This window comes from Mus pahari, chromosome 4, assembly GCF_900095145.1.
Source record: "Mus pahari chromosome 4, PAHARI_EIJ_v1.1, whole genome shotgun sequence".
In the NCBI taxonomy this organism is placed as follows: Eukaryota; Metazoa; Chordata; class Mammalia; order Rodentia; family Muridae; genus Mus; species Mus pahari.
Window position 1 is genome coordinate 92,886,510 of NC_034593.1, and position 22,562 is coordinate 92,909,071.

At 43.5% G+C, this 22,562-nt stretch overlaps 1 protein-coding gene across 4 annotated transcripts in view; it reads left to right on the forward strand.

Annotated features, from left to right (window-relative positions):
• The window catches only part of Dennd2c (DENN domain containing 2C), a 68,389-nt gene that overhangs the window by 22,711 nt on the left and 23,116 nt on the right, over positions 1-22,562 (forward strand). For 2 of the 4 annotated variants that reach the window (XM_021196483.2, XM_029538135.1), the window contains exons 2-7: positions 6,956-7,936; positions 9,468-9,598; positions 10,172-10,284; positions 12,293-12,463; positions 15,708-15,804; positions 19,992-20,036. In XM_021196483.2, coding sequence (XP_021052142.1) covers positions 7,143-7,936; positions 9,468-9,598; positions 10,172-10,284; positions 12,293-12,463; positions 15,708-15,804; positions 19,992-20,036 — 1,351 coding nt within the window. In that variant the 5' untranslated portion in view covers positions 6,956-7,142. Of the gene's footprint in view, positions 1-6,955; positions 7,937-9,467; positions 9,599-10,171; positions 10,285-12,292; positions 12,464-15,707; positions 15,805-19,991; positions 20,041-22,562 lie in introns of those variants that run through there. The other 2 variants (XM_029538137.1, XM_029538136.1) reach the window with 2 other exon arrangements.

Genomic DNA, 22,562 nt, shown 5'->3' on the forward strand with positions numbered 1-22,562 from the left:
CCGGCTAATTTTTCATAAAGTCTTAATTTAAAGGTTTTTTTTTCTTACAGTTCATGCCTTTAGAAAAAAAAACAAAAAACAAACCGTGCTGGTCAGTGGTGAAAACCGTGCTGGTCAGTGGTGAAAACCGTGCTGGTCAGTGGTGAAACACAGCTTTAATCCTAGTGCTCAGGAGGCAGGGGCTGGTGGATCTCCGTGAGCTCCAGGACAGCCAGGTTGACACAGAGAAACCCTGTCTTGATAAAACAAAACAAAACAACAACAACAACAACAACAAACATGTAGGAAATCTTTTTCAGGTTTGGGAGCAGTAGATCCACTGCAGTAAAGTATTTTGAGTTAAAAAAAAAAAGCAAAAACTTTAACAAACAACCCCCTGCTCCTTTTTTTGCCTGTTCCTTTTCCCCGAGAGTTTATAGTTTTACTCTTAATGCTTAGGCTGTGATGTTCTTCAAGTTAGTTTCTGAAATGCTATGGATCATAGTCTTTTTCCTGTATGGACACCCCTTTATCCTAGTGATGGTTCAAGGTTTTTCTTCTCCAGCTTTGTAACAATCTATGCAGACTCTGTGATGTGTATTGGTCCATCTGTCTCCTGTGACTAGTGTGCATTTTCAGGATTACTGTGGCTTTTCAAACTTTTTTTTTAATATTTATTTATTTATTATATGTAAGTACACTGTAGCTGTCTTCAGACACTCCAGAAGAGGGAGGCAGATCTCATTACAGGTGGTTGTGAGCCACCATGTGGTTGCTGGGATTTGAACTCAGAACCTTCAGAAGAGCAGTCAGTGCTCTTTACCTCTGAGCCATCTCTCCAGCCCCCAACTTTTTAAAATTATATTTGTATGGGCATTTTGCCAGTGTGTATCTGTACACCATGTTAATGCCAGGTGCCTACAGAGGCGAGAAGAGGCCTTGGATCCTCCGAAACTGGGCTTACAGATGGTTCTGAGCATCCATGGAGGTGCTTGGAATGGAACCTGGATGCTCTGGCAGAACAGCTGGCACTTTTACCCATTGAGCCATCTGTAGTCCATTACTGTAGTTCTGTAATGATGTCTCATTGGGAGCCATTTTGTAGTCCATTACTGTAGTTTTGTAATGATGTCTCATTGTCGGGAGCCATCTTCTAGTCCATTACTGTAGTTCTGTAATGATGTCTCATTGTTGGGAGCCATTTTCTAGTTCATTACTGTCATTCTGTAATGATGTCTCATTGTCGGGGGGTGGGGAGGCTTCTGTCCCCTGAGCTTATTCTTTGTTTCTGCCCGATTGTTTAGTCCATTACAGGTCCTTTACATTTCTGTTTAAAGTTGAAAATCAACTTGTCAATTCTGCCACAAAGTCTGCTTGATTCAGATTGGGCATTTTTCACATCTAGGGAGTCAATTTTGAGAGAATTTGATGTCTTAACAAAATTGAATCTTCCAGCATATTAATGTGTAATATCTGATTTTTATTTTTCTTAGCATTATCTTGTCATTTTCATTCTTCATGTTTTTATCTCCTTCTCTTCTTTTGTTCTCTTCTTTGCTTGTACTGGTCCTCTCCTCTGCATCTGGTCCCTTCCCCTTCCCTGATGAATCCCAGGCTGTCTCAAACTCAGGATGCTCCTTTTTCAGCCTTCTGAGTGCTGGTGTTATGGCTATGGGCCACCACTACAGATGACTCTTTAAATGTAGCCATGAGCTAGCTGTTACCAGGCACTAGTCCCCGTGACTCTTCACCTCCTTGTCGAGCATTCTGAGTACCTAGCTGCATTTATGTTTTTCTGCCTTTAATACTAATGCAGTGTGCAGTGTGTGCCCAGGCTGTCCTCAAACTCAGAGACCCACTTATTGGACGAGTGCTGAGATAAAAGGCTTAGTTTTATTTTTGAAATTATTTTTATTTTGCATGTGTGTGGATGTTTGCCTTACATATATGTTTGTATACTACTTGTGTGCTTGATATCCCTGTAGGCCAGAAGAGGGCATCAGATCCCCTTGAACAGGATGGCTGTGAACCAGCTCATGGGTGCTGGGAATGAAATCTAGATCCCCTGGATGGGCAGCCAGTGCTTTTAACCACTGAGCCTTTTCTCTAGTCCCTCAATTGTATTCTTTGAAGCAGGGCCTGCCACTGACCCTGGAGCTCACTGCTATACCTAGGCTAGCCAGCCAGCCAGCCATCTTCAGGGATCTTCCTGTTCCTGCCTGCCCAGTGCCAGGATTATATATGGTCTGCCATGCCCAGCTTTCATCTTTAAATTATGAGTGCCAGGGACTGAACTGTCCTCATGCTTCTGTGACAAGTGGTTTGCTGACTGTGGCCTCAGGCCTTTGTCTTCCATTTCAAGTGTCATCTTTTCCCTTTAAATAAGTAATATATTTGAAATAGCTGACTTCAAGTCTTTGCTAACCCTGTCATTCATGTCTGTCACCTTTTTAAAAAAATTTATGCCTGGCAGTGGTGGCGCACGCCTTTAATCCCAGCACTTGGGAGACAGAGGCGGGCAGATTTTTGAGTCTGAGGCCAGCCTGGTCTACAGAGTGAGTGCCAGGACAGCCAGGGCTACACAGAGAAACCCTGCTTCGAAAAACCAAAATAAATAAATATATAAATAATGCTTTGGCAATGAATATAATCAACAATAATGCTACCATTATGACTCAACTTGTCATTTTTAAAACGTTTATTTTATTTGAGGTTATAACTGTATACATGTAGTGTACATGCACATAAGTGCACAAGGAGGCAGAGACGTAGGATCCCCCAGAGCTGAAGTTCCAGGTGCTTTTGAATTGCCATGTGGGAACTGAGCTTGACCACTGAGCTATCTCTCCAGCCCTGTCAGAGAAATTGGAACATCTCCTGGACCTGCGTGAATTTGTGTTAGTCCTTTTACAGCTCCCTCCTGGTTGTTTGCTTATTGGTTGTTGATTGTCCAGCTGCATAATTTCCCCTCTGCATTAGCATCTCAATGCTTAGCCTGGGCTTCAGGGGGTCTGATGTAAATTGTTGGAGCTTCCCCACACACACACCTCTTTTTCTGGTGACTCGGCCTAGAAAGTTCTGTTTGCTTTAACCTTTGTCTTTATCCTCAATTTAGCAAGGTTACCACACCCTGTGGGGGCTCCTCGTCTCAATGCTTCTTTATAGAATGTCTCCAGGGAGAAAGTAAGGCCCATTTTCCTTCAGGATCACTGTCCTGTGTGCCTGTTGTGTAATATCTGAAATCGTTTGTCTTCTTATAGTTTTGTGGCTGCACCAGGAAGGCAAGTCCACTCGATTATGTCTACGGGTGAGTTTCCCTCATCCTTTCATTAGTTTCTGTTTAATTGAGGTAAAATTTATATATCATAAAATTAACCATTCTGCCCCTTTATCTCCTAGTGAGACAACTTTTAGGGTGGTCTAAATTGGAGCTTGAGAGATGGCTCTAGGGGGAAATGCTTGCTATACAAGCATGAGAAACTAAGTTCTGGTCCTAGAACCCATGTAAATGCTAGGCGGGTGTGGTGTCCAGCCTGTAATTCCAGTACTTTGAAGGTGGAACCCTGGAGCAGGCGAGCAAGCTAGACTAGCTGAGTGGGTGAATGCCGAGGTCAAGTGAGAAACCCTGCCTCAGTAAGTGTATAAGTGGAGAGCAGTTGAAGAAGGCTCCAGGGTCAAGGGTGGGCTTCTACTCCACCACAGGGGGGAAAAGTGCTTTGAATTTATATGGCTGCTTCGTCCATTTATGTAGATCATTGTAAAGGATTTGAAGACACTTGCCCTGTTTGAGACTTGATTTAGTAAATTGAGTATCCAAATTCTTTTGTCCAAAAAGAAATTAAGTTACACGACTGGGTTCAGATAGGTTTTCTTTAATATGGTGACCACCATGATATTTGAAGCTGATAACTGCATTTGATGCAGGTAAACACACTGCAGAACAAGAGAAAATAAAATGCAAAGAAGCCTGGTTTAAAATCCCTTCCAAACCTTTGGTTTTGCTGTGAGTGCTTGATTTACATATTTCTGCTCTTCTAAGGAACTGCTGACTCCTGCTGTGTCGCCTGTGGGGTCACCTGTTTACCCTTTCCTGAGTCCTGCCCGATTTCAGTCTCTTTAATTGCTATAGAAGTTGTTGGCTCTGGTGGTTTTAAGAGAAAATGCAACATTTAAACTGTTGGGTCTTCTCAGTGCATGTGCTTCTGTAAGCAAGCTTGATAAAGCAACCTATGGGAAATGGAAACAAGTTGGCTGCTCTTAGAGAGTTTTTAAAAAGATGAAGGTTGGAAGAGACCTTGAAAACTGGCCCTCATTTATGGGTAGAAGATCTCTTCATAGTAGAGGGCAATACAAGAGACTGGGGGGTTGGGAATGGGGTTTGAAGGTTCTTGCAGGCTAGGAGAGCCATGGGGAGAAAGTACTAAGAAGATGGCGCAGAATATGAGAACTCTGTAGTGAGTTCTGTTTGACGAGTTATTTATTTCTAATGGGACTATATAAAAATAGCCTGTGTGTAGGCATCGACAAGTCACATTACAAAAGGAATCAACTACCTTGGAAACTAGGTGACTGGCCCCTGCAACCCAAGTACAGGCCAGCATGAGCTGCAGTATGAGACCTGTCTCAAAAAGCAAAGAGAAAAACAGACAAAAAGTAATATTGGAACTGTGAAACTAGCTACCAGTGCAGTCATGAACATAGTTAAGAGGCATCAAAGCTTGTGTGTGATGCTGAGACAGGAGATTGGCTTCAAATTCCCAGTCTTCCGCCTCAGCCTGAGCACTGGGATCGTCACTTTCTTGGCGGTCAGCTTTCTTCTGAAGTACTTTATTCACTTTTTAAAAACATAGGAGAACAAGTAAGCTCTCTTCTCTGCCACTAGACTGTGCTGCCACTTGACCACCATCCATTGGTGTGCCTAGAATTCTACAGATGTAGCCATTTGTTGCCAGTCAGATTTTCAGGTTTAAAGGACTTTTGTAGCTCTGAAAGTTCCTATGTTCTTCCCCTCAGTTTTTCCCATGTTAACCAGGGGGAAGGGAGGAAAAGGTTAATAACAAGAATGGAAGAGTCTAGAAGCCTTTCTGAAGCCAGATCCATTTTGTCTACAATGAAGAAAACCCAAATGTCAAAGACACTCGCAAGTTGGGAAGCAAGAGAAGGGTGTTTGGAGTCCTGACCTGCAGGAGCTGAGTGCACTGTCATGCCTTGTCATGCCTTGTCATGCTTCGGTGGTACTGTGTTATCAGGAGCCTGGCTGGGTGCAGAGGCTTATGCCTGTAGCCAGTGTTCTAGAGGCTGGACAGGGATTGCGACTAGTTTGAGGCCAGTCTGGGCTCCAGAGTAAAATTTGGTGCATACACATGTATACACACACACACACACACACACACACACACACACACCACAACTTCTGTAAGGTTTTTGCTATGATTTTTTTCACCCACCTGAGGTTAATGTCTTAATTTTAAAAAAGATTTTTTCTTTGCAGTAGACCAGAGTTTCTTTTCCTGAAAAGCTAATTTTCCTACAAACTAGTGAGAATGTTCACAAAGACAAATATCACATGACTTCCTTAATGTGGAAGCTAGGGGGGAAAAGGAGGGCCCAAAACTAAAGTAGGGGAGCTGCGGGTGGGGTGGAGTAAGAAAGAGTAGAGGGGTGAGTGTGATCAAGTACTTTATAAGTGTGTATGAAAATGTCACAAGGAACTCCACTGTATAATGAGCATACAGGAGGAAAAATGATTTTAAAAACTTGTGGACATGACTTAAGTGAAAGTCATGGAAATCCTGAAGAGCGGCTTCTGTAGTGAGAATAAAGTGTGTGTGTGTGTGTGTGTGTGTGTGTGTGTGTGTGTGTGTGTCTCGGTCAGTCAGTCTGTCTGTCGGTCGGTCGGTCTGTCTGTCGGTGTATGTACTGGTCCAGTTTTGATCAGCTGTACTGACAGAGCCAGGCTAAGATAGTGTCCTGCTTGTTAATCAGGGCTAGGCAGATGAAGCAGGAGGAAGGATGACCCTGCCTCAGGAAGTTTTGAATCCGTTGTTATTTATAACCAGTATGCGGTAGAGTGGGAGAGCAGGTCTCTGCTTACTGACAGGAAGAGTTTCAGCCAGCCAGTCTTCACATTTGAGGAAGCGGTTTATGGAGCTGACTGATTGAAGCTCTGCGGAAGGAAGGATGGGAAAAGTGACTCCAGATCTGAGTCAGAGGTGGCAGAGATGTGGGAAACCCAGCCAGGACAGGATAATGGGTGCCTATGCCTTTGGACTGAGTCCCTGTAGCAGCTTATGTGAAAGCCTGTGTGCTAATAGGTCAGTTGAAATAAATAAGGATATGTGACGGACTGATGTGACCTAGCAACAGAAGACAGGAGGCGGGAACTAGCTACCAATGTGTTTGTGAGTTGGCTCCTGTCTAGACTTGTAAATGCACTTTTTAATAATGGGGTGTTGTTCTGATTCTGTGTTTGTTTGTTTGTAGTTCTGGCTGTCTTAGAACTTACCAGGCCTTGAACTCACAGAGATCCTCTGCTTCTGCCTCTGCCTCCTGAGTGCTGGGGTTAAAGGTGTGCACCACTATGCCCAGCCTTATGTGTGATTTTTGTAATATTGCATTGTTGCATGTTTTATTAAGAAATGCTTCATAAAGAATAGATTTATGGGCAGGAGGTGTATTGAGCTCAGAGATAGAGTGCTTGTCTAGCACACATAAGGCCACATACACACAAAAAAGAATTGATTCATTACAGAATACATTTTGCAGGGCATTAAATGCAACAGAGTATTAAAGATGACAGCTTAAGAAATAGCACCAGGAATGTTTTCTTAGTAGGCTTGACTTTATGGAGCTGAATTACAGGCACAGTTTTTTACAAATGCAATGTAATTTATTCAGTGCTGGGTAGGCAGTGTTCAGTGGAGTTTAAAGTAAGAAATCATAAAACTAAGTTAATATTCTTGTCTTGCTTTGATAGGATCATTCATGATACAGTTGTAGCTGTTTCCAATGAAGTTCAGCGATGAAAATTGTTATTTTTATCAAGATACCTCCAAGTTAAACATGAAAGGAAAACACTGGGATCCTTTCCATTCTGGCAAGGCACGGAATACAGCATTTTCCAGCTAACTGGTCATGGCCCCTTTCTAAGAGTGACTCTCGTCATGCACCCCACCGGGAATATGGATGTTGGCTTTACACGATCTGCTGTTCAGACCTTGTCCAGGAGCCACTGCAAAAACATCAAACAAAAGATTTCCCAGTGGGAAGGAAGAGCTAACGGTGTAACCAAGACAGCTAAGTTTCACCCAAAGGACTTTGGAGTGAGGTATAACTGCCACCAAGAGAGTCCCCCTCATAAGCGTCCCACTGGTGAGGAAAGGAATGGGGCTTTACCCAGAAACACAGACGCCAAAAGCCACGATCAAAGTGAGGACGAAAGCGAGGGTGGAGAGTGTAGAGGCTCCCACCCCTCGGAAGCCGAACTGGACTCCAGCCGGGTGTGTGCTCGGGTCAAACAAATCCAAGGCTGCCAAGCTGTTGCTGTGGGTCCAGAGACTTCCTTACCGCCAGGAAACTTCTATACCTCCCAGATACCATGGAAAAGCATAGAAGGGCTCTCCCCAGAGAAAACCTTCAATTTGGCCTCAGCACCTTGTGACTCTACAGGGAAAGAACCAGATTTCAGTGTTCTGGATAGTTCTTACGGAATAACCAAGAGCTTGGAAAATATTTATTGTGAACCTGAGGGGCAGGAATGTGGCCCCTCTATAAATCCTTTGCCTAAACCCCGTAGGACATTCAGGTATTTATCTGAATCTGATGGTGTACCATATAAAGAAAGGAACTGTGACCAAAAGTACTGTGAAAGTATTTCCTGTGTGGACTCTTCCTTGGCCTCTTCTCAGGATCCGGAACCAAAGAAATATGGTGGGAAGATCAGAGGGAGGTCCAAAAGGTATGTATGTGTTTGTCTTAAAGTCCGTGGTTTGTAGAACACGAGTCATTGCGCTGCTTTGCCCGTCAGTCCAAGTTTCCTTTCCCACCTTGGAATATGGGCTTCAGCTGAGCATAGAGATATTTATTGATAGCATAGAATCAAAGCAGGAGGAGAAAGCAAAAGTGAAGAAGTATAGGTAATACTTGTGACTTCTGCCACCTGAGAGCACAGGAAGACTTTCTAAGTGGCATCTTCAAGAATCTGTAGTCAGGCGTGGTGGCACACGCCTTTAATCCTAGCACTTGGGAGGCAGAGGCAGGTGGATTTCTGAGTTTGAGGCCAGCCTGGTCTACAGAGTGAGTTCCAGGACAGCCAGGGCTACACAGAGAAACCCTGTCTCGAAAAACCAACCAACCAAACAAACAAAGAATCTTTAAGGTTGAGTAAGGTTGTGTATATCTGTATTCCCATCACCAGGAAGGCTGAGATAGGAGGATAGCACAATTTTGAGGCTAGTCTGAGCTACATAGTGACTTACAAACCAGCTTGGGCTCCATAGCAAGACATTGTTGTATCCCTTTGCCCAACCACCAAAAGAGCTTTCTGGTCAGCAGGTCCGTTCTTTAGCATCATTTAGGGCATGCTGGCCTCAGCCTCACTTTTAATTAGGGAGTAATTTGTTGGCCTGGAGAGGTGGCTAACCAGATAAGAGCACTGGATGCTCTTCAGAAGGCCCAGGTTTGATTACCAGAGCCCACATGGCAGGTCACAGCCATCTGTAACTCCAGTTCCAGAGGCTCTGACACCGTCTTTTAATATCTGTGAGCATCAGGCACACAGGCATGAATATAGGCAGAACACATACATAAAAATAAAAATAAAAACAGTATTTATTATTTTGTGGGGTTTTTTTCAGACAAGGTTTCGGTGTAGCTTTGGCTGTCCTGGAACTCGATCTGTATACCTGGCTGGCCCCAAACTCACAGAGATCCAGCTGCCTCCGCCTCCGCCTCCGCCTCCGCCTCCGCCTCCGCCTCCTCCGCCTCTCTGCCTCCTGCCTCTTGCCTCTTAGTGGGATTAAAGGTGTGTATCACCACCAGCCATCCTCATAATTTTACACACGTCTTTTCAATTTCTGTCTTATCATTTAGAGATCAAAGTTTTTGAAGGTATAACTTTAAAATATGTTTTCTGCCAGGCGTTGGTGGCGCATGCCTTTAATCCCAGCACTTGGGAGGCAGAGGCAGGCGGATTTCTGAGTTCGAGGCCAGCCTGGTCTACAAAAGTGAGTTCCAGGATAGCCAGGGCTATACAGAGAAACCCTGTCTCAAAAAAAAAACAAAAACAAAACAAAAGCCGGGCGTGGTGGCGCATGCCTTTAATCCCAGCACTCAGGAGGCAGAGGCAGGCGGATTTCTGAGTTTGAGGCCAGCCTGGTCTACAAAGTGAATTCCAGGACAGCCAGAGCTATACAGAGANACCCTGTCTCGAAAAAACCAAACCAAACCAAACAAAACAAAAAATAGTAAAATATATTTTCTTTCCTAAGGAAATCCTTTGAATTTGAAGATATTCAGCACTTTCGGAACTCACGGAAGATCCATGAAGAACTTGGAAGAAATGCTGGTCCAGCACTTTATTACACAAAGTCCGAGGATAATATCTATGAGGATATTATATGTAGGTATTCATGCTTTGGAGTTACATTTAATGCATGTTTGGTGGTGCTCATCATTGTATAGGGGTCTTTTACAATCAAACGTATCTTGTTTTAACTTTGTTTTTCTAATGTGGAAACACGTGGCATATGCATTTTCTCATTGTGAGTGAGATTGACAGCTGGATGTCATTACGGATGACTCAGTTGGAAAGTAAACGCTGGCAGTGTAGTGTTTTCAGAGTCCTTTAGCTTGGATGAACACTGGAGTGATTTATCAGTTTAAAATGACATTGGTCAGCCGGGAGTGGTGGCACACGCCTTTAAGCCCAGCACTCGGGAGGCAGAGGCAGGCGGATTTCTGAGTTCGAGGCCAGCCTGATCTACAAAGTGATTTCCAGGACAACCAGCGCTACACAGAGAAACCCTGTCCCAAAAAACCAAAAAATAAATAAATAAAATAAAATAAAATGACATTGGTCTTACAACCTTACATCCCCATGAAAATGAAGAAGAAAAGCATTGTTTTCTTTAGCTACAGTCACAGGTCCCACTTAATTATGTTCCTCTAATCAGCGTTGCTATGATTTCTAAAGATCCAGCCAAGGAAAATCCCTATGAAGATATCCCCGTGCAGTCGTTCCCCGTTTGGAGATCCCCTTCAGCGTGGAGGCTGCCACCTGCTAAGAGCGCCTTCCGAACACCCAAGGTATAAGCAGAGGCTTCACTGAAGAGCACATAGATGCTTGTGTATGGTCATGTAAAGGGTTACGGTGGTTTAGCTGGGGCCCAAACTAAGAGGCACTGAATATAGAGTGTATTGTCAGTGGGAGTGTTTTCTTTTGTTTTAAAGATGCTTTACTGGTTTCTTTTGAAAATATCTTTGCTTTGCTATTAGTTGGGTAATCTTAGTATTAAAAAAACAACTTAAGGTGAATAAGATTAGGCCAGAGATCTTTAAACTTTTCTATTTGCAACCCCTTTTCATTCAAAGGGGGGGGGGATTGAAACAGGTCTCACTATGTAAACCCCTGATGGTCTAGAACTCACTTTGTAGACCAGGGTGGCCTTGAACTCACAGAGGTATGCCTATCTCTGCCTCCAGAGTACTGAGGTACAGGGATTAAAGTTCTGTGCCACCATGTCCATCCACCCAAGAAATTTTTACATGACTACAGATATATAGGTATGTAATTGCTATACAAATTAAACCTTTGCTGACAATAAATCATAAATATATTTTACAATATATACATATATATACATACATAATTTTGTTATTTATTAAAGACAAAAGCAAATATACATACTATTGAAATAGGTACATAAAAAATACATAAAAAATTGATTGCTGGCTGGATGTGTGGTAGGTGGATCTTTGTGCATTTGAGGCCAGCCTGGCCTACCTAGTGAGCTCCAGGATAGCCAGGACTACATAGTGAGACCCTATCTTAACCTTGCCTCTATTCCAACCCCTGAAAAAAGGATGAAATCTTTACTGCATATTAGGTGCTGTAATACAGAAGTGATAGAAGTTTGTGGCTATTTCAGAAATTGGAAATTCTCTTCTAATCTAAAGCCAACATTTATCACATGATGTTTAAATTTTTTGTTTTTTATATATATATATATAAACAAACAAACCACGGAGGCATTTCTCCAGACCCATCATTTAATGATTTTTTTTTTAATGAAACTGAAGTTGTTGGCTCAAATAGGAATTTTAATATCAAATATTCTAACAGTAAAATTCAGCAACGACACACACTAAGACACAAAAGCAGGAATATATTAAAATCTTTGCTTTCTGTAATTAAACCATCATGTTTGCAAAGACAAAAAGAACACTGAGCGTGTAAAATGAGAACATTACAATTTCTAACATGCAATAGTCTCTAATCTGAGCCAGGCGTGTGCTGGTGTTGTGTAAAACGGATTCATGCACAGTGCAAAGGGCACGTGCTGTGTGCTCACAGCCAAGGCTGCCGTGAAGTCACCACGCAGCACAGGTGAGCACAGGTGAACACCATCAGACTCTTTGTGGCCTGGATTTAAATTAATTTTGTTTGTTCAGAAACCTTTTACTGGGCTGGTGAGATGGCTCAGTGGGTAAGAGCACCCGACTGCTCTTCCGAAGGTCTGGAGTTCAAATCCCAGCAACCACATGGTGGCTCATAACCATCCGTAACAAGATCTGACACTCTCTTCTGGAGTGTCTGAAGACAGCTACAGTGTTCTTACATATAATAAATAAATAAATCTTTAAAAAAAAAAAAAAAAAAAAAAAAAAAAAAAAAAAAAAAAAAAAAAAAAAAAAACCTTTTACTGTTACTGATTTTTTTAATGACTCCTCCCATTCAGTCACACTATTGTCACAACCTATGACTGCAGACAGGCCAGGCACTTTTCAGTCCTCTGCAGTTCCCAGTGCTCAGCTTGGGCCTCAGTTACTCAACCACTCCCTGAAACTCAGACCCATAGTTGGAGGCGGTCAAGGTGATGAGCTATTCTCCCTTGAGTATTTGATCATAGCACAGGGTAGAATTTTGGATTAGAAAACAAACTACATTACTGGGATGAGCAGGAGTTGCAGAATCCCCATTTGGGATGAGTTTAAAGGAAAGATAAGCATTTATTTTCCGGGGGAGCGTTGACTTTGTTTGGAAGCATAGGCATTTCCTAGAGATCTTATTTGACCAGTGTGTCTCCTGTTTTAGCTTCCTCCCAAACCCCAGTTCCTTCAGCGGAAGACTATGGAACTGAAGAACTCCCAAGCATATTTGCGATCAAAGTTCACAAAGGATACCACTTTGCCTGTCACACTAACAGAATGGAAACTGTTCCGAGCTGGAGAGGTGGCTAACAGGAAGAAGAGAAATCTCCCACGGGTGAGGAGACCAGCACACTCAGTGTTCAGATTCTAATGCAGGGGAATGAATAAACATTAGGATGGACTGAATAATAGGTTAGAACTTACTGTTGGAATCAGACTTGGGAAGGCCTCTGTTGTCTTGGCAATGGTTGGAATCAGCTACTGATCTCACATAAACTCCAGACTCTCTAACAACAGGAGAGTGTTTATATGCCAGTTCGTTTATGTACCAGAGCAAGGGCAGCCTTGTGCCGGGGTTTGCAGGTTTCGGTAATGATGAAGTATGTGCTCTTTATTAGGATTACAATGTCTACTCAGAGGTGGATAAAAAGGACACCAGACTGTTCCTTGGTTCTAGAGACTATCAAAAACCATATGAAGTAAATTACCTTGCCCTCAAGGGAGGGGAAAGGCAGTAAGTGCCCCTCTGCCATCGTGACTGGAACTGTTACAAGGCAGAATATTTTAATGAGATTACTCGTAGCTATATCTTCTTTTAGGAGAGACTTTTTGAGGTTACATGAAGATATTTTCAGGATTGGTACAATACAATAGCAGATATATACATAATGAAGTCAGATGATTGAAGTGATTGTCTTTCCATAATGCCAGGTGAATTAGGTCATTTATTCATTTAGCACACACACTTTGTACCTGACTTTAACATAAACAAAAGTTGAACCTGTTTCTTGGGTTAGTGACTATGAACAGATCGGTTCCTTGGTAACTGTTTCATAGTCATTCTGTCTGTCTGTTTTCTGCTTTTGCTCTCAGGCAGGCATCCTGCAGGAGCCTTCTCCTCAGGAAGGTGGGTCTGGCACACACTGAGGCCTCCATGGGACTCTAGCGGATCATGTGTTCGTAAAACAAGATGCAGACTTTTAAGGGATTCTGCTTAAGATTTCTGACCTTGAAATGGCATTAGCAACTGTTTCAGAGGATTGTGGACAGTAGGGTTAAAGGAGACAGAAAAGAGCCGGCCTGTTGTCCCACTTGTGTGAGGCCCTGGGCTTAGTCCTCCTGTCACAAAGGGACAAGCAAGAGACGGGTGCTGCTGGTGCTTCTTCCAGTGGGTGCTGTCCTGTGCATTGCTGAGGCTGGTATGACTCTGATACCAGCAACAAAGAAAGAAAGAAAAAGAATGAGATAGGTCTTACGTATCACAGGCTAGTCTCCAAGTCACTTTGAAGATGAGGGGTTTTGTTTTTTCTTTTGAAGCAGAGCTTCTCTGTGTAGCCATGGTTGTCCTGGAACTTGTTCTGTAGACCAAGCTGGCTTCAAACTCACAGATCCAGCTGCCTCTGCCTCCTGAGTGCTAGGACTGAAGGCATGCACCACTCTGCCCTGCTAAAGCAGGATGTCCACAGCATACATACATTTAGAAATAATGAAGAAAAAAATCTTATAAAAGTATTTTAAGTTCTTTTAGGATGTCCCATATGCAATACAAATTTTGTTGTTTGAATATCTTCAGGAACATTCCATAAGAAAAGCAGTTTTTATTTATGTCCTCTTTGACCGCTCCAGCTGTTCCTGGCGGGGAAGTTGCTTTCAGATCTAGTCCATATGCCTGGTCCCCACCCTTCCTTCCTTCTCTGCTCTGGAAGCCTGTGTGCGATTGCTCGTGGCTTCCCTGTGGCTGTTGTGTTTGTGGCTGTCACGTAAAGCAGATGCTTCTGTTGTTTCTTAGAGCATTCTGCAGTGTTTGCTGCAGCTGCAAAGTAAGTGTGGGTGCCTACTCCTGGTTCATAACTGGGATTCTAGGTTATGACTTGCTCTGATAGTCCTAGAACAGTAGTTTCCTTCAAAATATGTGGGCGTACTTTTTATTCTACTTTGTAAATCCACTTAATATTTATGCTATCATGGGAGTTTCTGCACCTAAAACTTGTTTGCTCCCAAAAGTCTTCTCTATAGTCCATAGAAGCACCTTCCTCTTTTGGATTCTCTCTCCTGCCTGCTTTATTGTAAAAGCAGTAGAGAGGAACACTGGCAGTGTTTTACTTGAGTGGCAGCTACAGAAATCCTCTAAGAGAACAAACTCATCCACAGATGTGGCGAAGATCTTTGCGTGCTCCTCCATGCTTTGCTATAGTGGACTGGCTTGCTCGCGGGATCGATAGAGACATGGACAAAGCGCGAGCGAGCGCTCTCCTCAACAGTCTGTTGACTTGTCCAGCGGTAGGCTTAACAGCCCTCTGCCAGTGTGTTCCCTCAAGATGAATACTTAAGCTTGGAACCTTAGGAAAAAAGAAAAGTAGGCACAGAGAAGTTACTCAGCCTGTGTTTTTAATGTCCGCTGACGTCACAGCTCTGCTCCTTTTTCTGTTTCTCCTCAGCCTGTATCTCTGAGTGTCTGATGTCTCTTTTATACACATATACCTTTTCCCCAGCATTAGGGAGGAAGTCTGTCTGAGAATCACTTACTAGATAGAAATAGCGATGAAACAGTTTTAAAATAAATGATCTGGTTGCAGTTGCTTGAGGTGCAGCTCGATGAGTGGAGCGGGTGGAAATGTAGTTTTGTGTGGAGTGATTTGAATCTCCCACTTTTATGACAGCTCTAAAATTGGTTGCAGCGTTTGCCCCCACACTGGCAGAATGCGCGCCTTTTGACAAAAGCTTCACGGGTAAGATTATCTCTTCTTAGGAGAAACTCGTGAGAGCAGAAATAGCCAAGCCCAACCCTGCAGTGGGTGACGTTCCCCTTACTGTTCTCAGCAAGTGAAAACTTGAGCAGCCTTAATCACGGTAGGGAGTGCAGTAGCCGCATTCCCTGCAGGTTGTGGCACGGAGTGACACACAATCTCTCGCCAAGAAGCTGCACTGGGTTCATCTGGAAGGGCGGGGGTTCCCTGCACTTTTCTTTCCTAGGTTGTAGACACTAGTATGAGAACACACATCATCTAATGATACCATTGTAATCTGAAATTGAAAAATGTGAAGGTATTTTTTGTTTGTTTGTTTGTTTGCTTTGGTTTTTCGAGTCAGAGTTTCACTGTGCAGTCCTGGCTGTCCTGGAACTCACTCTGTAGACCAGGCTGGCCTCGAACTCAGAAATCCGCCTGCCTCTGCCTCCCAAGTGCTGGGATTAAAGGTGTGCGCCACCACTGCCCAGCAACATGAAAGTTTTTATTACTCAGTGACTCTTTCCTCTAAAGGAGAATTTAATGTGTTAGTGCCAGTCATGCAGATGCCACAGTGCCTTGGTGGTGGTGACTTTAACTTGTAATTTTCTTGCATTTTTTTTTTTTAAACAGCTTGTTTTGAAAATAAATGATACATTTGAATCTAAGAGAGGGAAGAAGAGGGTAAAGTTACAGCCTTACACTGGAAAAGAAGCCCCCTCCTCAAAAGGTAAGCATGATCTGAGCTTTCAGTGGCTGTCAGTGGGAGCCTTAGCCTCCTCCTGCTGTGACCAGCAGATCCACTCGGAATAATTAGGGATGGGAAGTTTAGGCTTTTGGTTTCAGTCCTTTCAGCTCCTGGTAGCGGGAGCTTGTGCAGACTAGGAAACCATGCAAGGAGGAAGCCAGGGGTGGGGTTATAGCCTGTGGCTGTCCGCTAGGCCCCTCCTCCCAGAGCTCTCCAGAACACTGCCAACAGCTGCAGAACAAGCGTTCAAATCATGAGCCTCTGGGGACGTGCACACGAAGGGAGCATTGTCACATGACTTAGCGTTTGATTAGACAGAGTTCTAGTTGGCCCAGCACTCCCCTTGTATCCCAGGCTGGCCCTGAGCTTGGGATGAGCCTTCTGCTTGAGGCTTCCAGCAACAGTCATCACACTCAAACCAAGTGCTTCATGGGCCATTTTCAATTCCTTCTTACTGAATTCAAAGTAAAGACATTATGTGAATAAATAAGTAAAACAGTTATAAGCAATGAGACTACATTTCTTAGAGTAATGATTTTGTCATTCCACTTTGATCTCTTGTTTGTTCCTCTTTTGAGATAGGATCATGGTCTGTAGCCCAGGCTGGTCCGGAGCTTGGAGTCCTTCCTTCTGCCTCAGGGTCTCGGGTGCTGCGGTATAGCCATGCACCAGCATGGTCAGCTGACACGCAGTACCCAACTGAATGATTGCCATTCAAACTAATAACAGTCTAAACTTGGTAACTTCTTTCGCATACAGCATTCTGAGTAGATTGTCTTTTTATGCTTATGAGATTTTAGTAAAATTTGACTCTTCAGATAAACTTTATGTGTTAAGATGTAGCTCTGTGTTAACCACACTGTCCTTAAACTGAGGCTCGGACAACCCATCTTGCGTGTGGCCTCTAGGACTTTAGGTACACCATACCTGTTGAAGACAAGGTCCTGAGGAATCAGATTTTGCTTTTTAAAAACATTATATCACTGGAAAAAAATTTCTTCAGTAGCTTAAATTGCTAACTTCTAACACCAAAACCAAAAACAGACTGACAGTCCCTAGACCTCCATGGAACCTGAAGAAAGTTAGCATTCATTCCCCCAGCTTCAGCTCCTGACTGTCAGCAGAGCGCGCTGCTCTGGCTTTCATTTCTCATGCTTTTGTCTGTGTCAGCACTGCCTGATGGACCTGGAGAATTGTGTGTGCCCACTCTGCACTTAAGCGGTGCGCTCACCTCCTCACCTCTGACCTGGACATTTCTTAACTTCCAGTCTCGGTTACAAAATGACACTGCCCTTCTTCAACTTTGTTATAATTGCATGTGTTGAAATCAAAAGAGACGGCCCAGGGCTTTTCCTACTCCTGCAGGTTCTCAGTGCCTCATTCTCTGGCCCTGTAACGCACACTCGGATGGCTATAAGTCATCAAGCCTTTAAGCGACCTTTGACAAGACCTCTGGTACTTGAGTTGCGCTTTCTTCCCTTTTGGCTTTCTTTCTAGAAACTTCACAAGCTCACAAGAATACTTGATTCTAAGGATAATACTTTCTTGTAAAGATTTTATTTTTAAGCTGGGCATGGTAAGGTATGCCTTTAATCCCAGGCAGAGGCAGTGAATCTCTGAAGTTGAGGCCAGCCTGGTCTACTTAATGAGTTCCAGTACAGCCAGAGCTACATAGTGAGGCCCTGTCTCAAATCAACAAAACCGACTTTATTTTTAATTATGTGCCTGTATGTGTGGCATACATGTTTAGGATTCCCAAAGAGACTGAAGTGGGTGTAAGCTCCACTGGAGCTGGAGTTGCAGGTGGTTGTCAGTCACCTGACGTGGGTACTTGGAGCCAAACCAACTCAGATCCTTAGGAATCGCTCATAACCACTGCGCCATCGCCTTAGCCACTGATGACTTTTTCTGTTTAAGTCATTTTATATTATTCAGACTTATTCTGTGCTTTTCATTTTAAAAGACTTAGTTCATATACTCAAAACTCTTTCAGTATCAGCTCAGAGACCCTGAAGTTCTACTTTACTTCACGGTGTAGAAATGGAAGTCATTATGGCTGGCTGAGCTTCTCATTCTGCCCCCAGCACCTCCATCTTTAAAAATCTAAGTGGTAGACATTTTGGATGTTTCTAACATACTTAACCTATGGAGGTAAACTGTCTGTAAATACACACACACACACAAGTAGTATTGCAGTGCTCATTCTTGTGCTTCCTTAGTGTGTTGTATTTGTAAACTAAGTTCCTTGTAGTAGGCTCAATTGACCAACGACTATTTGGACTTAAAACTATTCTAGCAGCTGAGCACAGCTCACCCCTTTAATTCTAGTACTTGGGAGACTGAGGCAGGAGGATTATGCAAACTTAGGGTCACCCTGAGTTACCTAGTGAATTCCAGGACAGCCTGAGCTACAGAGACTCTGTCTTAAAAAACTAGAATAAAACATTTTTATAGCTATTGTCCCACAAATAGCTGTTTCTACAAACAACATGAATATACATTTCCGTAGTTTTCATCAAGTTGATTAATGAAACAATTTTTCTTTAGGTTAAAATGTATTATCTTATTTTTTGCTTTAACTTATTTATTTTCACTATGAACTTGGGAAAGTTTTCACATTTATCAATAATTTATAGATCTCTTCTGTGAATTGCCTATTCATAGCCATTTACCACTTTTTCTGGCATGTGATCTTTTTCTTATATGTGTGTATGTACACATGTGCATGTTTGTAATGTGTGTGTGTGAACATTTGTGCACATATATGTGGAGTTCAGAGACCAGTCTTACCTGGTCCAGCCTCCCTTGTCTTTTGAGACAGTTTGACTGCCCTAGCACTCACTGAGTAAGCTGTGCTGTCTGGCTAGTGAGTCCCTTTAGTGGAATTATAAGCACATACCACTGTAGCTGGCTTTTTATATGGATTCTGGGGGTGGGGGGGAACCCATGTCCACCTCATGTTTGTGCTGTAAGAACTTTATGAATTGAGCTATTTTCCTAGACCATGTGCCCTTTTCCCATTTGATTTGTAGTAGCTATTTGAATATTAGGAAACTTAGTTTTGAGCCAGACAGGGTGGCAAGCTTTGAATCCCAGCACTTGGAAGGCAGAGGCAGGCAGATCTCTGTGAGTTTGAGGCCAGAATGGTCTACATAGTGAACAAAAATACCTTGGCTCAAAAAACCAGAAGAAGAAAAGAATTTAGTGTTAAGCTGCTGAGCATGGTGGCCCATGTCTGCAATCCCAGCATTTGGAAGGCTGAAGTAGGAGGAATATTTGTTTGTGTTTGTTTGTTTGTTTTGTTTTTCGAGACAGGGTTTCTCGGCTGTCCTGGAACTCTGTAGACCAGGCTGGCCTGGAACTCAGAAATCCACCTTCCTCTGCCTCCCAAGTGCTGGGATTAAAGGCATGCCCCACCACGCCCAGCTGACAAATTATATTTTTAGAACTATGGTATAGAATACTTCATTGGTAGCCAGGGTGCAAAGCCCTACGTTCAATGGTTTGTATACACACACACACCCCAACACTCCCTTGTGAAGAGTGTAGCCCCTGTCTTCAGAGTTGACAAGCTTGAGGTTACGGGGACACTGTGGTAAGCAGGTGGTGGAGTTGCCATCTGCCTGCCCTCTCCTTCCCAGGCTGTGAACCAGGCCTTTGTGTAGCTCTCCTGTCAGTAGCCAGGCAGGTGGCTTCCCTGGGTCACAGTGCTTCTGTTCAGGCCGCCCTTTGGTCGCAGCCTACTGTGTCATACAGAGCCTGCTCCGTTCCCTCACTCATGTCAAGACATACCTGTCAGTCCCAAATCACCTCAGGACACTGTCAAAGTATCAGAAAAGAGAGTTGCGGTCACGGAACTCTCATTTGTGTTGTGTTATAACTGCTGTATTTTGACCTAAGTTACTAATCTCTTACTATGTTTAATGTATAAATGATCTCACACACTCACACTTAGAGCAAAAATGGAAACCTCATCAGCAGGATTTGGGGCTGTGTTTCAGATCCCATGTTCTCTTTCAACAGCTCTGCTAATTTGACCTTTGCTAACTCCGCCTCCATCCCTCTTGGGGGCAGTGGTGGGCAGACTGGGGCAGTTCCCCATTGTTCTCCTCCAGCTTCCCACTAGGAGACAATACCAAAGGAAGCTCTCCTCTCTTCCCTTTTTCCAGGTGAAACCAGTGGGAACGAGAGCGATGCTGAGTACCTGCCAAAGAGTGAGTGAGTCAGCGAGCTGCTCCCTTCCGTGGTCCTGGCTGCGTGCGGGTGGAGCAGCGCCTGCCTTTGTGATTAAGAGTGGTTTTCCCCATGGGAAGTCCATGGTGTAGGCCATTGCTTCATTCTCAGACCCTGTTGAGATTTGCGGAGCTAAACAGTACATTCAGCTGTTTGACAACATGACAAATCTCCCTTAGTGGAGTGAGGTAAACCAGGATGGTTCTGAGGACGAGTTCTGGACGGCGCAGGCCTGCGCCACATGCCCGGGCGTGTGCACATGCCAGTAGAGTGTGTGAATGATCCGCATTGGCAAGCACTTAGCCTGTCATGGCTGATTTCTCTCTAGTAACTCAGGCGCAATTATTAAGTGCATTTTCCATCTGTCGTTAAGAAAGGAGATAGATATTTACATAGCGCTACTTCTGTTTCAGGCTATAGGGCTCCTGTTAGGTACAGAACCCTTGCATTTCTGGCTCTTGCTTGTACAAGCCCTTAATGTGCTCTGCGTCTTCATGAGACGAATTGTCATAGCAGGTTTCGTTTTGTTTCTTGTTTAACTGGCTGACGCACAGCACCACAAAGAGCAGTCACAAGGTATTGAAGCCGAGCCAGCTCTGACACCCCAGTCTCATGAGTAACAGCCTGTGCTCCCTCCCCGCTGGCCTAAGCTGCTCCAAGTATTAGATTTTGTAGCCTGACTAAAGATGAAACTAGGAGCATCATGGGGTTCAGCATTGATGTGGAAGGATGACTAATTTATTGCAGTTGCTAATGAGAAGCAGAAACAGATGTGTCTTAACTTGAACTCAGCCCTTTGGAGGGTCAGCATACTTTTTCCTAGAACATCCAGTAAACTGGGTAGTTTCTAGGGAACCATTCCTGCTTGTATGTTTAAAGAGTTCTTAATATTTGATCCACAGTGTAACATATTTAGTGGCAAAAGCCATGTATGTGGCGGAGGGAATAACAGTCCTGGCTGTGATGGTTATTCTTTTGATGTTGAACATCCTTTCACATACTTTTGCCATACATAGTTCTTGGCTTGAAAGTGTCTGTTCGGACTGTCTCCTGTGTACTGATTGAGCTGTTGTCTGTTCTGTTCTCCTGAGTTCTAGAAATCTCTCTCCTGTCAGATGGGTATGCGGCAGAGGTCTCCACCTGTTCCTACCTCTCTCCACTTTCCTGTTTGCTGCTCATAAGCTTTCTAATGTCCTTCAGTCCCTTTATCCATTCTTGCTCTTTCTCTTGAGCTATCCATGTTCTATTCAAACGTCATTGTCTGGGCTGGAGAGATGGCTCAGTGGTTAAGAGCACTGACTGCTCTTCCAAAGGTCCTGAGTTCAAATCCCAGTAACCACATGGTAGCTCATAACCATCTTAATGACTGATGCCTTCTTCTGGTGTGTCTGAAGGCAGCTTCAGCGTGTTTACATATAGTAAATAAATAAATAAATAAATAAAACTTTTTTTAAAAAAAGTTGTGTTTCCCCCATGTCTTCCTTAAGGAGGCTCAGACTTTATTTTTGTTTTTCTCAAACAGGCTTTCTCTGTGTAACCCAGGCTGGCCTTTGGTTTTCGTTTTGCTCTGTAGACCAGGCTAACCTCAAACTCAGAAATCTGCCTGCCTCTCCTCCCAAGTGCTGGGATTAAAAGCATTCACCACCACTCCCCGGGGAAGACTTTGTTTTACGTTACAGTCTTTGATCTATTTGAATTGGGTTTTATGGAGTGATAGAGTCTAATTTCAGACTCTCTTATGGGATGGATATCCCACGAGTTTTCCCAGCATCCCTTGTTGAAGAGGCTTCTCCTTTCCCTGACATGTGCTAAGTTCCTTTGTCAGAAATCAGAAAGTTGGGGCTGAAGAGATGGCTCAGTGGTTAAGAGCTGACTGCTCTTCCTAAAGGTCCTGAGTTCAATTCCCAGCAACCACATGGTGGCTCACAACTATCTATAATGCGATCTGATGCCCTCTTCTGGTCTGTCTGAAAATAGCTACAGTGTACTCACACAAAATAAATAAATCAAAAAAAAAAAAAAAAGAATCAGGAAGTTGCAGCTTCTGGCTTTATTGCTATTCCAGAGGTCTGTATGTTTAGTTTTTAAAAATTATTTTAGATTTGTTTCCTATCAATGTGGGCATAAGTGCATACGATTACAGGCGGCCAGAGGTGACAGGTCCCCTGGAGCACCTGACATGGGGCTAGGAACCAAACTCAGGCCCTCTGGAAGAACAGTATATGCTCTTAACCACTGAGTCATCTCTCCAGCTGTCGTGTCTTTCTTGAAGAACTGTCATTGGTAAAAGCCACACCTCTTATTAGTAATGTGTGCCAAGGAAGAAAGGGAAAGGATGAGTTCTTTATTGAGGTTACTTTGGTTTTGATTTGCCCTGCCTGTACTTAGTCTCTGCGTAGGACTGTTCTTTTTTTTTTTTTTTTTTTTTTTTTTTTTGGTTTTTCGAGACAGGGTTTCTCTGTATAGCCCTGGCTGACCTGGAACTCACTCTGTAGACCAGGCTGGCC